The sequence below is a fragment of the Callithrix jacchus genome, chromosome 12, assembly GCF_049354715.1.
Source record: "Callithrix jacchus isolate 240 chromosome 12, calJac240_pri, whole genome shotgun sequence".
Taxonomy (NCBI): domain Eukaryota; kingdom Metazoa; phylum Chordata; class Mammalia; order Primates; family Cebidae; genus Callithrix; species Callithrix jacchus.
In genome coordinates, this window is record NC_133513.1 from 88,183,432 (window position 1) to 88,200,308 (window position 16,877).

The 16,877-nt window shown below is 42.8% G+C and overlaps 1 protein-coding gene across 50 annotated transcripts in view; it reads right to left on the minus strand.

Annotated features, from left to right (window-relative positions):
* Positions 1–480: 480 nt before the first annotated feature.
* Positions 481–16,877, minus strand: part of SORBS1 (sorbin and SH3 domain containing 1) — a 251,854-nt gene continuing 235,457 nt past the window's right edge. For 33 of the 50 annotated variants that reach the window (XM_078346145.1, XM_078346141.1, XM_078346135.1 and 30 more), the window contains 3 exons: positions 10,398–10,456; positions 6,778–6,890; positions 481–3,851 (listed from right to left, as the gene is read on the minus strand). In XM_078346145.1, coding sequence (XP_078202271.1) covers positions 3,784–3,851; positions 6,778–6,890; positions 10,398–10,456 — 240 coding nt within the window. In that variant the 3' untranslated portion in view covers positions 481–3,783. Of the gene's footprint in view, positions 3,852–6,777; positions 6,891–10,397; positions 10,589–11,178; positions 11,239–16,877 lie in introns of all 50 variants that reach the window. The other 17 variants (XM_078346112.1, XM_078346114.1, XM_078346108.1 and 14 more) reach the window with 2 other exon arrangements.

The window sequence follows — 16,877 nt, forward strand, 5'->3', positions numbered from 1 at the left end:
AGGCTGAGACGGGTGCATCACCTGAGGTCGAGAGTTTGAGACCAGCCTGACCAACATGGAGAAACCCTATCTCTACTAAAAATACAAAATTAGCTGGGCATGGTGGTGCATGCCTGTAATCCCAGCTACTCAGGGAAGCTGAAGCAGGAGAATCTCTTGAACCTGGGAGGCAGAGGTTGCGGTGAGCCAAGATTGCACCATTGAACTCCAGCCTGGGCAACAAGAGTGAAACTCCATCTCAAAAAGAACAAAAGAAAGAAACAATGGTAAAATGGTCAACAGTAACCAATTAATTCAGAGGGTCAGAAGTTAGGTTATTGAGAAAAAAGGTAAGAAGTGGTATCGTCAAGGAGGTGGTAGAAGGCAGATGGCAAATTATTAAGAATGGAAAGAAGGGTATGAGAAATTGAATAAGTGAATTTAAGTCTCATTTGAGAAGCTTGGCAAAGGAAGAAACAATGAATGACCAGAACAAACATATGCCACGCAATTCTGAATAAAGTTTATTAAATAATATGTACAGCAAATGTAGTAAATCAACACATCTATCAGTCCACTGCAATGAAGAAAAATAAATGAACAGAAAAATCTGTCTGCATAGTACATGCTCTCAGTGTGTAACTTAAATGGCAATACTTTAAATTAATTGGTTATATATAATGTCAGTTATTTTTCTTTCAGAATATAATCTTTTTGGTAGTAATCTATTCTAGCAATAGGACTTAATATGACTGCAGATAAATAGGACTGCAAAGAAACAAAAAAAAACCAAAATAATGAAATAAAAAAAAAAAACTATAACTGAGATTATAATTACCTTCCCTACCCAGTAGAATAATTATTGTAAATTCAAACACTTTACAATGGCTATTTTTGTGTTAAAAATCTGTAGGTGAGTTATTTGGAATTCCTTCATTTAAATAAAAATGCAAAAAAAACTTCATGATTTCCTTACTTTACCCCCCTTCCATTCAAATTTTTAAAATTATATTTCTATACAAGGTAGGTACATGGGCTATACAAAGTTAAATATACATATTTACAGTCCCACTTCTTAAGCACATGACTGTTTTTTGCTTTGTTTTGTTTTGTTTTTTTTACTGATCCCAGAGAGACTGCAAAAGATAAGGAGTTTGGGGCTTGCCTATACCCGGAAGCATGGCTAATATATCAAAATGTGTTGCCAGGCATGCCGCCAGTGAGTTGCACTTGCTATTAATAAACCTGTATAAACATTTCAGCATAAAAATAGGTACTTTATATTACTAAATGTCTGAAGACAAAAGAGCAATTGGAGACTTCTGTTCCTTGTTTCATCATACATAGGAAGGCGAAGTGATGCAAATTTTAACACATGATTTTATTAAAGACGGGCAAATTGGTGAGGCATACCCGAATTTCTGGAGATGTACAAATGCGTGAGGCTGGCATCATATGCAAATGTAGCGTTACAAACTGGTTTTATTTTCTAGCTGTATTTAAAGACGTGTTCAAAACTACCTACCTAATCAAGAAGCACCCCTCAAAAAAGCTATTCGATAAATAGTGTTGTTACTGGTTTGCATCTAAGAAAGACCAGGAAACACATTAGCCAATACATTCCAAAACAGGTGAAATGCTGCTGTGCACACTGCACGTGCATATGCATTTTTACTATATTCCCTCAGAGACAGTAAAAAACAAACCAAAAAAAAACCAGTGCTCTTAGACGGTGGAGCAGACCTTCCAAAGCAATAGGTCTTACTCTTACTGGGTCTTAAGGAAAATCAGAAAATCTCCTTCTACCCAGAAAGCTCACCTCCTCCAGTTCCATAGCCTTTTCCATTGGGATTCCCAAAAGGCCCTGCTCTGTCCTACTTAAAAACAATTGTCTGTGGGAAGAGGTAACACATTCCTACTATCAATCATTTACACCTTATTGTGAATGAACTAATGGCAGCTTCTTTCCTGAGAAAAGAATTTGAAAGAACAATAGGGAGAAAGTGAGGGTGCTGTGGCTGTCTGGTGGGAGGTGGGAAGCTGGTGGGATCCTAAGATGGGTATTTGTGACAGCAGCTGAAGTACAGGTATTGAAAATAAATTTTGCCTACCAAAGACTCTAGACTTTGGGACAATGGTCCTGGGGTAATTCTGAGCTATATGCAGACAGCCAGGGGTTCCTGTACACACCCCTATCTCCTAGAATTGCTACTCCTATTTGTGAACTTGGATGTGTATCTGTGGGGAAGACAAAAATTTGGAGACGCTGGAAAACATTCCAAGTATTTCCAGCTATGAACTACCCTCAGACAAAGGTTCTTCCAGCATCCTAGTTGTTTAAAAGTGAGCTAATGGAGACAGAAATATGACAAATGCTTTCTAGGATCCCTCCAGGGAAAATTCATCTCTTCCTCCCTCACACCTTTCTTAGCACATATCACAGTCTCTCTTGATTATGTTCTTTTTCCTGTGTCTGTCTCCCCAATCACCTCTGAGTTCCTGGTGGGCAGGGAATGGGCCATTTCTGTATTTGTCTCACTAAGGGGTCTAACAGAAAGGCCAATAAACATCCTTGAATTGGACAGAGTTGTGACCAAGCACCCCAGGCGTCACAGGACCCTCTCTCTCTTCTGATACAGCCCCCGGACAGACGTCCTGGTTGCTGCTGGTAGTGGCAGAATTGCTGCTTCAGTCTGAAGGGAAGCCTTGCCAGGGTGTACTCAAATTCACAACCCTGATTACTATATTTTGTGTGATCCTTGAACTCCCACAGGGAGTAGATCTGGAGCAACGGCAAAGCCTGGGCATGTCTTGCTTATCAGTGCCCCCGCCCCGCGGCCAGCATAAGTTGGTGAATGTTAAATTAATTGTTGAACATCATTTTGGTTTTCTATGAGAATAGGCCTCCCAATTCCAAACTGTCCCAGACAAACATAAGCCAGAAAAGAAAAGTGAGCAATAGAGCTGATAAGTGCAGCCGTGCTGTCCTGAAGATAACCATTTATAAAAGCCAGGGATGTGGGAAAAGAATGGACCATTCAGTGGCCTCGAGAGCTACAGGGCTTCCTGACTTAATCACAGGAAATACACTTGGTAACCTATCTGCTTAGCCATCTGCTCCCCAGTTCTCATGGGCAAACCCTGTGTGCTTTTCTGTCTGAACACCAGGGCAGTCAATGGCAGTGCTGCACCGCAAGCTGAATGCATCAGGAGCCCGAGTTTTGCCTCCATTTCTCCAACCACACCTCAGCAAGTTGAGTGAGGATTTGGTGTTGGGCAGTTTGGGGGACTCCACCTTTGTCTAGGGACAGCCTAGGCAGCCAAGACTGACCTCCAGCAGTGTTAGAGGATCAGCCAGCTCCAGGGGAGCTCGGAGATGTAGGCTGGGAGTCTTGGTGCATTCTTAGGCTTGAAGCCTTCAGGCTCAATAATTCATTTGAGATGGGAGCTCTCTAAGGCTGGGGCAGCAGGAGGTATTTCTGGCTAACTCTGCTCCTGGACTATGCTTCAGGTCAGATTACCCAAGAGGTGGAGGGGAGGGGAAAAGGCTGGAGTGGCTCCTAGAAGTGACTAAGTAAATACAATTTGCCTCAATTCTTTTTGCCCTGCACGCTAGTTCGGCCCTGTCTAATATACAGTAACCTTAGACAGGCTTGTGCTTTAAACCCAACACTTCTCTGTCCCTGTCTTTTGCTTCTTACTTTATCCATTGTATTAATTTTCCTATTGACTCAACTAAAAAGATCGGTTCATGAATGATGCTTCATCCTCCAATAAAAATAATCTCCATGGTTTTCAGTCTTCTTATAGATACAAAGGTTTTACATAGTTGCCTGGAAAAGTACCAAACTGCCTTGTCCTTCTTGAAGTACCTATAAAAAAACACACACACATATAAAACATGAGAAGACCCACTCACATGAGTTGAGAGAGCACATTGCAGATTTCTGCTCAAATGCCCCTTGGTAACAGTCCTGCAGCTTAGAGAATACCATGTGGTTTCCAAAGTCCTTTCCCCTATCTTATCTCACTTAGCCTGCCAAATAATACTGGGTGGTAAGCCATGTAGGTATTTCTAATACTCCTGTTTTTCAGAAGGAGGAATCCAGGTTCAGAGAGCAGAAGTAACATGTCTGAGGTCCCATGGCTTAGTAAGTATCAGAGCAGAATCTAAACCCAGGTCTTCTGACTTCCAGTCCATTGCTCTTTCACTTCTGCTTTGTGGAGGAATTCATACATTTATCCGACACTAGAAGACACCAGATTTTCTCAACTGTGCAGTTTCTAAAAGCCCACTGACTATGGCCACCCATCAAAAGGACATTCCTATCGAGCTTGTGCCTAAGCTCCCAACTGAGTCCCTGTCTTTGGTACCAATCTTGTTAGGGCTCCTGCTAAGCCAGGATATAAGTCAGATATATGTTGTGTCCTTATTATCCTCTCTTTAGCAGACATCTCAATTTGATCCTTGCACCCTTATCTTAACGGGCTTAGACTTGGCTTTGGAATCCTGTTGTACATAGCATCTCTAGCAGCCACTGCCAGTGGGTTGGAATCACTACCCAAAGTGAAACTTCTAAGCTAAAAAATTATATTAAAGCTTAGGACACCTAAAACATCTAGTTGAACTCCTATGGAGAATGGCCAAGAAGGTTAGAGAACTGAGATGGTAGGGTCCAGAGACAATAAGAAACTTGCCTGGGCCCACATAGCTAGTTAGCATCTTTCCTTATGGATGATAAAGGTGAGTTCTGCTGGGCTACTTTATTTGTACTTTGAAAAGGCTACTTTTCAAAGTGACTGAGGAGGCTCATGCCTACAATCCCAACACTGTGGGAGGCTGAGGCAGGTAGATCACTTGAGGTCAGGAGTTCGAGACCAGGCTGGCCAACATGGTAGAACCCCATCTCCATTAAAAATACAAAAATTAGCCAGGTGTGGTGAGGCAGGCCTATAGTCCCAGCTACTTGGGAGGCTAAGGCAGGAGAATCACTTGAACTTGGGAGGCAGAGCTTGCAGTGAGCCAAGTTCATGCCACTATACTCCAGCCTGCGTGATATCTCCATCAGAGAACAAGTGCTTCTTCCCACACCTAAGTTCCCATTAAAAAATAAATATTCCTGAAAGAGTTTAACAGCTAGTGCATACTAGGGCTCCACTCTCTAAAATGACAGCCACATGTGAATACTGAGCACTTGAAATGTAGATAGTCTGAAATGAGCTGTGCTCTAACTATAAAACATACATTGGGTTTCAAAGACTTGGTATGAAAAGATGTATGTAAAATAACTCGCTAACAATTTTTAATACTGATTACATGTTCAAATTATAGCAGTTTGAATACACTGGGTTTACAAAACATATCAGAATTAGTTTCACTGGTTTCTTTTTACTTCTTCTTTTTTTGTTTTTGGAGACGGAGTTTTGCTCTTGTTGCCCAGGCTGGAATGGAAGGGCACGATCTCAGCTCACCAAAACCTCCGCCTTCTGAGTTCAAGGGATTCTTCTGCCTCAGCCTCCCGAGTAGCTAGAATTACAGGCATGCGCCACCATGCCGGGCTAATTTTATGTTTTTAGTAGAGATAGGGTTTCTCCATGTTGGTCAGGCTGGTCTCCAATTCCTGACCTCAGGATTGGGATTACAAGCATCAGCCACTGCACCCAACTCTTTTTACTTCTTTTTAATATGACTTCTAGAACATTTTAAATTTCATACATGATTTACATTGCATTTCTATTGGATTGCACTGCACTAAAGTGGTCACTGACTTCTCAGACCTGACTTTCTACTGAACAGAATGACTCAAGGTGGTGAGAGCCATAGGCTTCTGGGGACCTTGGGAGGATGGGGTCATTCTCTAAGAGGCTGGTGAGGACAAGGCAAATCTTTTTGACTTCTGATTCACATTGAGGTACTGCTGTCCTCACCACTCCAGTCCAGGTACTACTTTGCTTTAGCAAAGCTTTGCCAGAAAAACCAGAGGAGAGCTGGTCTTTAGAAAGAAGATGAAGGTAAAGCCACTTGTATAGGGAGAAAGGGGGAAATTGAGGCAAAGAGTAGGTTAGTGTCTCCCAACATTATATTCATGCCTGAGCAGAAAGAATGCAGATTTCAGGAGAGACATGTGGCCTGAGTTCAAATCCCAGCCTCACGCTTTGCCACCTTGGTGATCTTGGCACAGTTACTTAACTTCTTTGGGCCTCAGTTTTTGAATCTGATAAATGAGGATAATTCTTATCTTACTGGGCTGTTCGTTGAGGGACTGTCAATAAAAGCATACCAAATACAGTGTCTTATTTGTAACAGAATCTCAGTAAATGTTGATCTTTCTCCTTCCTGTAAAGAGAAATCCATTAATTAAGCAGGCTGCTTTGATTAATATTATTGAAAGGCTATAGTAAATAAGGTCTTCAGAACGTCTACACATATGCCTGAGTTTCATGGTAAGAGACATAGGCTCAGTCACAACTTTTTGTATTATTTCATAAGGGTTTTAAAAATAAAATTTCCAAATGCAAAATAGATACATGCACAACATAAATATCAATGGAAACCCAATTAATAAATTTGACAACTGCTCTTCTGTGCAGCAGATTTGGTTTCAGGTCCAACATTAGCAACATCCACGCCATCATAAGAGCAACACAGACCGGCAGTCCAGCCTTCCCGAGGTGGAAAAAAGCGGAGAAGCCTCTTCTTTCTGTGCAGAGAAGATTGCTTTGCTTTTTGCATGGCTCATATCCCCTTGTTATTCCTTCAATACACAACTAGTAAGAAAAGCATGATGAGATTCTTACCAACAAACCATCCATCGTCACATTTTTCCATGACATCAACAATGTCTCCATCTCGGAGTTCCAACTCATCATCATTCTGTGGTATATAGCTATATAATGCTTGATAGCTAAATCTGTATTTGAGAAAAATGAATATTAAATGACTCAAAGGTTGACAGAATTAAATAATAAATTTTCAAACTTCATTACGAGTTCAATCAACATTTCAGTAGAGTTTCCTACTTATCAGTGGGGATAAAAGCATTTTATTGACTCTTTCCCTAATAACTTAGCATTAGATACATTCAACATATAAGTTAATTAAGACTGAGGGATGGAGAACTTCTGACAAGTCATGATCAGTCCTCTTAGTTTTCTCCTCCTCCACCTCCTCCTCCTCCTCATTCTTCTTCGAGATGGAGTCTTCCTCTTGTCGCCCAGGCTGGAGTGCAGTGGAATGATCTCGGCTCACTGCAGCCTTTACCTCCTGGGTTCAAGTGATTCTCCTGCCTCAGCCTCCCAAGTAGCTGGGATTATAGGCACTCACCACTATGCCTGGTTAATTGTTGTATTTTTGGTAGAGATGGGGTTTTGTCATGTCAGCCAGGTTGGTCTTGAACTGCTGACCTCGGTCTCCCAAAGTGCTGGGATTACAGGCATGAGCCACTGTGCCCAGCCTCTTAGTTTCATTTGGTTACCATACCCAAGCTGTTTTATCTAGAACACCCGCTACTCTACCCTGACCTCTGCCTTTAAAGCAGTGGTCCCCAAACTTTTAGGCACCAGGGACTGGTTCCACAGGAGACAATTTTTCCACAGATGGTGTGGGGCAGGGGGGATGGTTTCAGGATAAAACTATTGGGACATTAGATTCTCCTAAGGAGGGTATAACCTAGATCCCTCACATGTGCCATTCACAATAGGGCTCGTGCTCCTATGAGAATCTAATGCACTGATCTGACAGGAGGCAGAGCTCAGGTGGTAATGCCTGGGGGTTGGGGACCCTGCTTTAAAGTAAACCAAGCCTTTTCCTTAACATAGGACAATATATGTAAATTATCAAGCATAATCAGAAATAATTTAGGCCCAGAGACATCACAGTCTGGTCATACATATGGAGAACATAAAACATTGTTTTAAAAAAAAAGTGTGTGTGTATAATAGCCATATATAATATAGATATAATAGCTATATACATGGCTATTAAAAGTACATTCCAATTGCCTCACTGTTTAGCAAAACTATATTGAGTTTCTTTACATGTCTAAACACATTTCATTTACTGCTTTTAAATGTGGATGTCATTTTCCTGAAACCCTTGAAAGCTTTTCGCTTTTTTCTATCCCAGTGAGCATTGAGGGAAAGATTTTTATTTACTTGCTAGCTGGCCTAAGGCACTGGGTCTGTGCTGCTGTGTCTGCTCTAACAGCCACTGGAGACAGCTGGACTGCTTGTGGTGAAATCTGATCCTTGCTTTGGCATCAAGGAAATGCTTTGTTTTTATTTATTTATTTATTCAACAAATACATAAGAGGCATCTACTATGCACGAACTTCACAAATCTGTTTGCTATTTTGAGACACAACAGTAGCAGGCAAAACTGTAAATGAGCCAATCATCCACCATTTCCAGTAGATGTCAATGAACTCCAGTGTGCAAGCAAGAGAGACTAGAAACAGGCAAGTGGAGTCAGTTCCCAAAAACAAGAGGTTCATTCTGCTCTGCTGAAACCAGAGGGACAACTTCACTCCTCATATTTATCCAAATACACTGATAATTTGGTGGATGGATCTGGTTGCCAGAAGGTCTCAAATGAGGAATTGAGAGATGCAGATCGCTTAATTATAATTGGTAAATTCTTTTTTGTTTTCATGTTTCTGTATTTGCCTGTTGTCTCCTACTCAATTTGGATTCCCCTGCTGGTCTCCCTATATATGCCACTGCCAGCTTCTTAGAATGCCTGGGCCCTTTAATTCCCAGCATGGCGGCTTTGCCAGCCTCAGCTCTGGGAAATAACTCTAATATCTGCTTCTCTGTTTTCACTCCCAGACAGTGGAGACAAACTGGACAAAGTCCCACAGTCTTGCTGCTTCGTACCCTAGTCAGCTCTAATTTGGAATGAACCTTATACTCCTCAGGACACTGTCCCACAGCGTCCTTTCCCCAGCAATCCTGGCAATCCTGGTGCCTCACACTCAGCCAAGAGAGCTCTCACTCTGCCCTGACTTCTGGAGATGGAAACTTGCTGTGGGTGGCACCTTAATCCTCTCCCCTCAGATTTCAGTTTCTTTGCCTCCACTCGCCTTCCTGCCCCTGCTTCCACATGCGAGGAAAGAAGGGTCCCTTCTCCAGGCCATGTTGAAAGCTCTTCCTTCCCTTATATCTTATGTACCTTAGTTGGCATTGTCCTCTGGTACAAATGTGCTTGTCTCTGCACCCTAAAAACACCTCCCGTTTAGCCCCTCCAACTTCCACTCACCATCGACCCTTCCTAACACAGCACCTGCTGCCAACCCTACTAACACTAACACTGCCACATCAGAAGTCACAGTGATTTTTCCAGTCGCCATGGAAAATGCCTGCTGGACATTTCTCAGTTCCCACCCTTGGCCTCTCTGGGACAGGTGACACTGCTGACCAGATGCTGCAGCTGTTCTGTGAAAGCGAACATCTTTACACCCTTGCTGGCATCTCTTGCTGTCCCTTCTGAGTCTTTGCGGCTCGCTAGGCTTCTTTACCTGTATCTCCATTGGTAATCATACGCACTTCCATGGTTACAGAATGCCTGCTTTTTGTCCTGGCTCAGGCCCTCATGGCTTCTTAGCTGGATTGATGTTTCCTAACACACGTCTTTGTCCCTGGTCTATGAAATCTACCCTCCACTCTGTTGTCAGAGTTACCTCCCTATTACAAAATTGATCAATATGTTCTTACTTCAAAAATCTTCAGTGGCTCCCTAGTACCTGCAGAATAAAATCTAAACTTACTTCAACTGCATTCTGGAATCTGCCACCTGGTCTCACCCCACCTCTGAGCTTCATCTCTATCTGTCCCATGAATCATACACAGCAGGTACACACGCCTCTTCAAGTTCTCCAAATACCACCCATTCTATCCCTTTGTACATGTGGTCCTCTCTTCTGGGAAGACATATTCCTCCCTTTTCTAGCTCTCAGAATCCAATTTGTCTTTCAGTGCTTGGTCCAAATCTATCTTTCTCTGTGCATAGAGTTTTTTTCTATGTGCTTAAAACATAGGAGGTATCCAATAATTTTTTATGAATAAATGAATGAATGAAGCAACCATTTCATTCATGGCTGATCAGAATTAACTGTTCCTTCCTCTATGTTCCCACTACACTAGAAATGAAACCAGTCAGCACAGCTCTCATTTGCCATTCTACATCAGTTAAGCTTTACCTGCCTCTCTCCCAGAAGTCTATGACCGTCTTTATTTACCTGCCACCTGTTTTCTCCTTGGCAGATGGGGAACATGGCCTTCATTAGAAATCCTCAGCAGAGAACGTGGGAGTAATTCACTCACTCCCGCAAACAGTGGCCCCATATTCAGCCAGTGACCCACTTTCTAAAACCAACAGTCCTCTGAGAACATGAGAACCGAAGTTCACCAGGAATACTTACAAATCTTGTGAGGTTTGACTCCTGTCAGGGGTGACTCTTCGCTGCTGGGCTTGAGGTTGCTGAGAAATGATTAAAGATGATTTATTGTCAGAAGGGGATACCTTGTGATGAAAGTCAAGGGGATCAGAAACAGTGCTGCAGTAATGAACAGATTTTTCGGCAATGTTTATGATCTCATTGCAAACCGCTTCCTGTGAGGTGGCCCCGAGATATCCAGAAACCCCAATAAAACAGTCAACATGGGGACAAAAAAAAAAGAAAGAGAGGAAGAGATGTAACATTCCAGACGAAGCACATAAGTCCAGGGAGAAAACAGAGTTGAAGATCCAGGTTAAAAAAATAGATATTCCAGTAGTGGAGTGCAGGAGGGATCCAGGCGAAAGCATGGAAAAACAGGTAAGATACAGAAGAATTTGGAATTTAGTATGAATATTAAAAAAAAAAAAAAGGCAGCAGCCTACAAGCCTGTAATTAGTGAGTAACTGTTACAAATGTAATACTTTAGGGTAGAAATGCAAGTATGTATCCCCAATCATGCACTAATATATTAATTTAATCCCACATATAGGCAGAGTAGAAATATTGTCTCTAAACTCCTCTGCTTTTTCCAGGGGTTTGGGGTAAGGGAGTGGCCTAACATCTCGCTCTACTACAACAGCCACAGAATTCTTGTAAATAATGATTCTGTGGGTTAACCAGGCATCACTCTAGTCTAGATTCTAGAAGGATCAGTAAGGATTCTCTTTAGAAAAGCTGCAGTCTTATTCAACAGGCATCTTACCACATAGCTCTTTTCAGATTCTGTGAGATCAGGTCCTGCTCTCAATGAATGATGAGAAAGCTGTGATCACCAAGCAAATTATAAGGGAGACATTTTAGCAGATGGCACATTGGAAACGATTCAAAATAAAAGCATGAGCAAATCCACGTACCACACCATCACACTTAGATGACACTGGATACTGGCGGCCTATGGCCACCAAGTCTCCACAACAACACGGTGGTTGCACAGAAGAAAATGCAAATGTAGAGTTAGAAGCAAGCATCCAGGAAATGAAATGGGAAATTGGAAACATGGCTGCAGTGAGGTGAGGATGAACAACACAGTGTCCCCAGATTGGCAGGAGAGAGACACAGAAAGGCCATCTTGGCCATGTCCCTCCACATACATTGGTCCTCTCACGCTCAGCTAGTGAGCATCTAGGGGAGGCTGCTGAACCCAAAGCCAGCTTCGGTTTTATTTGATTGACTGGAAGCTCCTTCGGGCAGAGCAAGCTCATAGAACCATCAGGTCTGCTATCAGAGCTTATAAAAACTGAAACAGGGGATAACATTTTTGAAAACTTCCTTGGCAATATCTGAAGTATCAACCAAGACCATTTCCCTGGAAGATCTGCACATGACATACTCCAGTGAGGTATGAGATGAGTTCAGATAGCTTGTAGGACAGAACTTGCTTCCAGACATAGGACTGTGTGTGACCAAACTGTCACTCTTCACTTACCAACCCAGGTACCACATGCTGACATAGAAACACAGGTGCAAACATGGCCAAGCAGACCTGCCTTTTGAGTGGGGCTTCCATGGTAGGGGCCAAGCCTTCACTGGAAGAATGTTTGGAACTATGTCCCCCAGAGAGGATTCAATTCCAAGTTCTAGGAAGTTTTTCTAAATAAATACTTTGAAGAGCCATCCTTGAAAAAAATCTTCCAGGTAACATGCAATAATAGCAACAGGCCAGCCTGGCATGGTGGCTGATACCTGTAATCCCAGCACTTTGGGAGGTCAAGGCGGGAGGACTGCTTGAGCTTGGGAGTTGGAGACCAACCTGGGCAACATGGCAAAACCCCGTCTCTACAAAAAATACAAAAATTACCCGGGTGTGGCAGCATACACCTGTAGTCCCAGCTCCTTGGGATGAACTGAGCCCAGGAGATTGAGGCTGCAGTGAGCCATGATTGCACCACTGCACTCCAGCCTGGATGACAAAGCAAGACCTGTCTCAGAAAAAAAAAAAAAAAAGCAGTAGGCCACAGTTCCAGGGCCTTCTAAACAGGCACTTAGAAATTTTTTGTGTATGACCTACTGTTTCACAGAGAGACACAGACAGAGTGAGAGCCTCCCTTGAGGTCACACAGCAAGTCAGTGGTAGGTTTGTCTCCTGGCTTCATCTATTGTCCCACCTGACCTTGTCTTTCATCCTCAGACCATCTTCTACCTTATCAGTGTGCTCACTGAACTCATCTTCAGTGAGTCCCTCAGAAACCCTGGAGTCAGGCAGGACAGGGTTTATCACTGCTTTCTTAAAAAACCCAGGAAGTTGATGCTCAGAGGGGTTTCGTGCATTCCTCAACATCACACAGCCCGTAAGAGGTAAAGTGGCTTGGCTGCTCTTTCCACTCCACCAGACCACCCCCTCCTGTTCATGTCTACTGTAAATGTCCTCATTCAGTAGCACACCCTGCAGGACTAACTTCCGTGGCAGGCATCTCCACAATACCCTAGTCCTTTTGGGAAGCCTCTTCAGGTTCTCCAAACCCCTTCTAAAGTGCAGTCACTCAAACCAGTCACCTTGTACTCTGACAAGAGTGAAGGAAGAGACAGAACTAAAGGGGCCATGACATGCTTCTTCTACAATAACCCTGGATGTTAGGTCTTTGCCAGGTGACTGGGAGCTGACCTTCTGGGGCTCCACTCACCACCTACCCTCCACTCACTGCCTCTGGATTAAGGTGTCCATATTACAAAGGAAAGAAATGGACATTTCCAAGCACCTTCTATGTGGGCTTTCAGAAGAATGAAACTTATTCTGGGCACTTTGAGTGGATGACAATGACATGCAGATTTTAACTTGACAGAAGGGAGAACTTTTGAACAGTCCAGCAATACAAGGGGCTGCCTCAAGAGGAAATGGGTTGCCTGCCACGGCAGCTGTTTAAGCTGAGGTTGCAGTGGACTATGACTAATTGGGATACTGTAGAGCCATGCTTCTTAAACTTTAATGTATGCAGCTATCATTTGGGATCCTGTTAAAATGTAGATTCTGCATTTCTACTTGGTGGTGCAGATGCGGCTGGTTCGCAGAACAACTTTAGGCAGCAAGGGTGCAGTGGACCTCAACTGCCCCACATTGAGTTTCTGTGGCTACAGAATCCCAAGACCAGTGGTCTGGGTCACACCTCATGAAAACAAACGTTCTCATAAAAAACAAAGTATTTCCAAATTCCATGGCGGCCTCATGACCTCTGGTCAAATGTGGTATAAAGAGAGGATGTAAACAATCTCCTGGCAAGATCTCCATAGCTTACAGAAACCTAGCATCCTTCAATCATCTTCATTCATCCCAAAGGAGTGACTGGAATCAATTGTCTAGCAAATAATTTGGTGCTGAAAATAGGATCAGTGAATCAGATTTATTAAAAAGAACCTGATATTTTATAAGCAGATATAGGTCCATTACATATCTGACTTTCGTACTAAACTTCTGACTTCAGGAGTGCAGAATAAGGAATTTAGGGCTCAGAGAAGTTCTAGCCCAAGCACCAATTTTTTCTTTTTTTTTTTTTTTTTTTGAGGAGGAGTCCTGCTCTATCACCTAGGCTGGAGTACAGTGGCACAATCTGAGCTCACTGCAACCTCTGCTTTCCAGGTTCAAGTGATTCTCCTGCCTCAGCCTCCCAAGTAGCTGGGATTACAGGTACAATCAAGCTAATATTTTTATAGTTTTAGTAGAGACAGAGTTTCACCATATTGGTCAGGCTGGTCTCAAACTCTTGACCTCAAATGATCTGCCCCCCTCGGCTTCCCAAAGTCCTGGGATTACAGGCATGAGCCACCATACTCAGCTCCACTTCTATACTCTCTTGTCCTTTCGGGAAGCATCTTCAAGTTCTCCAAACCCCCTCTAAACTGCAGTCACTCAAACCAGTCACCTTGGATTCTGACAGGAGTAAAGGAAGAGACAAAACTAAAGGGGCCATTTCATGCTTATTCTACAGTGTCTCAGAACGTCAGGCCTTTGCCAGGTGGCTGGGAGCTGACCTTGTGAGGTCTGCACAAGGCAGTGTGAGAGCTGAGCCCTTTGATGTCTAATCTCCATATACCACCTGCCACTTCCCTGTTGGGTCATAATTAGATTGCTTGTGTAACTATGATAGCAACACCCAATTTCTGCCTCATCTGAAAACAGGCACTATCTATCATTCTTGCACTTCTTGCATACTTTTTACTCAAGGTGTTCAAAGACATTTCCTTACATAAAAGATATGGTATATGGTAATAGTGTCTGATCTTTAACTGTGAACTTCAGTACCGGAAAGGATGGATACTGAGGCCCACCTTGTACCTTCCTTGGTCTCAGGCCATACCCAAAGCTAAGGATCATCATCATCATAGCTTTAACATCTGTATAGTACAAACAACCCCATTCCTGAGAGGTAGGGATGACTGGGTACCTCACTCAGGGTTTGCTGAATAAATGAAGGAAGAAGGCAAGATAAACATTTATTCTATTAGCTAAGACTCAATTTCTCTCTGTTTAGATTTAAGTGAAATAGCACATGCAACTGAAATGCAAACCAGTTTTTTTCAGGGGATGAAGACATGGCATGGGAGTAGAACCTAAGTGGAAACGGAAACCATTACCACCCATCACAAGAATCAGCCCTTCATTTTGAAGGCTGTTTATCCTCAGATTTTTTTCCCCTCTAGGTATTTTTTTTCTTTTCCTGTCCCCATTTTCTAATCACTTTACAGCTTTATATCATGCTTCTTCTGGACCTATCCTGTCCAAGATGGTAGCCAGTAGCCACAATTGGCTGTTGGACACCTCGGATGTGGCAGATATGAAGTGAAATGTACTATGTATGAAAATATACACTAGATTTCAAAAAATTAGTAAAAAATAAAGAATGTAAAATCTTAGTAATAATTTTTAGATATATTAGGCTATAATATATTAAAATTAATTTCAGTTGTTCCACTCTACTGTGTCTACTAGACCATTTTAAAATCACACATGTGGCTCACATTATATTTCTACTAGACAGTGTTTCTCTGAACCCTCCCCAGGTCCTTAGCATCTGCCCTTACTTAAGCCGAAGAGAAGATGCAAGTTCTAACAAGGACTTCATCTAAGGTTAAGAATAAAGGGAATATTATCTCATGCTAAGGACATTTCCGACTCTGGTGATTCATTCCAGTTTTTCACGTGTTCACAGAAACAACCAGCCCAGTGCATGCCTGCACACACACACACACACACACACACACACACACACACACTGCACTCCCCTCCTTTCCATCATTAATAGCAAGCAGGTGACAGTCCTTGATCCAGAAAGTGCTTTCTTCCGTATTTGTACACAAGTCGCCTCTCCTGGCCTGGAGTACTTGCTTCATCCTCCCCAAGTGGGTGACCTTGCATGTGTCCGTGCTATTACCCTTCTACTTTCAGTTCACAGAAATCCCCGAGAAATCAGATCTTAGCCTCCCTGGAGCTGTTAATCCCTCTGGATCCACAGAACACCTGGCACTACCAAAGAGTTACTAAGCATCCTCTTCCAGCTCTGGGTGTGTGCCAAGCCCTTGTGGGCCCAAATAAATTGCACATAGGCTACAGAACAGCAGGAAGTCCTGAAGATGTGGACAGGACAGAGAAACTCAACTTCTCTGTGGCCCCAAATCCCCTCTAGAAATAGCACAAGGCTCTGCTGCTCCCCTAACCTGCCTGAGTCTCACAGAGATGGGATTCCTCTAGTCGTCTCACACCCCAAGTCTTCTCAGACCCCACCCCACCTTTCTGGTGACCTACCCTGACCTCCCACGGGGATAGTGAGAAAATCTGGGTTCCAGGCCATGCTCTATACTAATTGATTACTTGTGAACAAAATGCTTAACTTCTTAGGACTTCAAGTTCTAAAATACATAAGAGGATTGGACATAATTTACATAAATGTCTTTTTTGGCTCTAATGCTCTATGACTGCAATGTGCCTGTCCTATGGGCTAAGAAGTAGAAGGGGTACAGCTGACTTGGCTTAACGGAGGCAGCACTCTACTCATTGCTTACTGAAGACTGGGTGGGGGAAGGCTTTTGACTGCAGCCTCTAGATAGAGCTGTAGTGCTCACTTCTGGAAGTATCCCAAGTGATTGCCCCAGGATAGTGATAGAAGATTTGCACCTACTGATGGGCAAACTCTGCTAGAGGAGTAGAAAGTCCCAAACAATTCAGTCTCCTGGATTTCAGCTCCAGGAAACCAGCAGAGCACCCTCAAAACAGCCTCTGATTCCACTGAGTTATCTTATTGAGTTTACTGAGAAAAAGATCACAGCTTAAATGTAAAATTAATTACAAGCAACTAGTTCAATTGCTTATCACCTAGCAATTGAACTCCCTAGATTTTATCTCCTAGCAAATGACTCCCTAGACAACATATTAACTTTGTTGTAATTTGAATCTGGTTACAATACTATACTTAT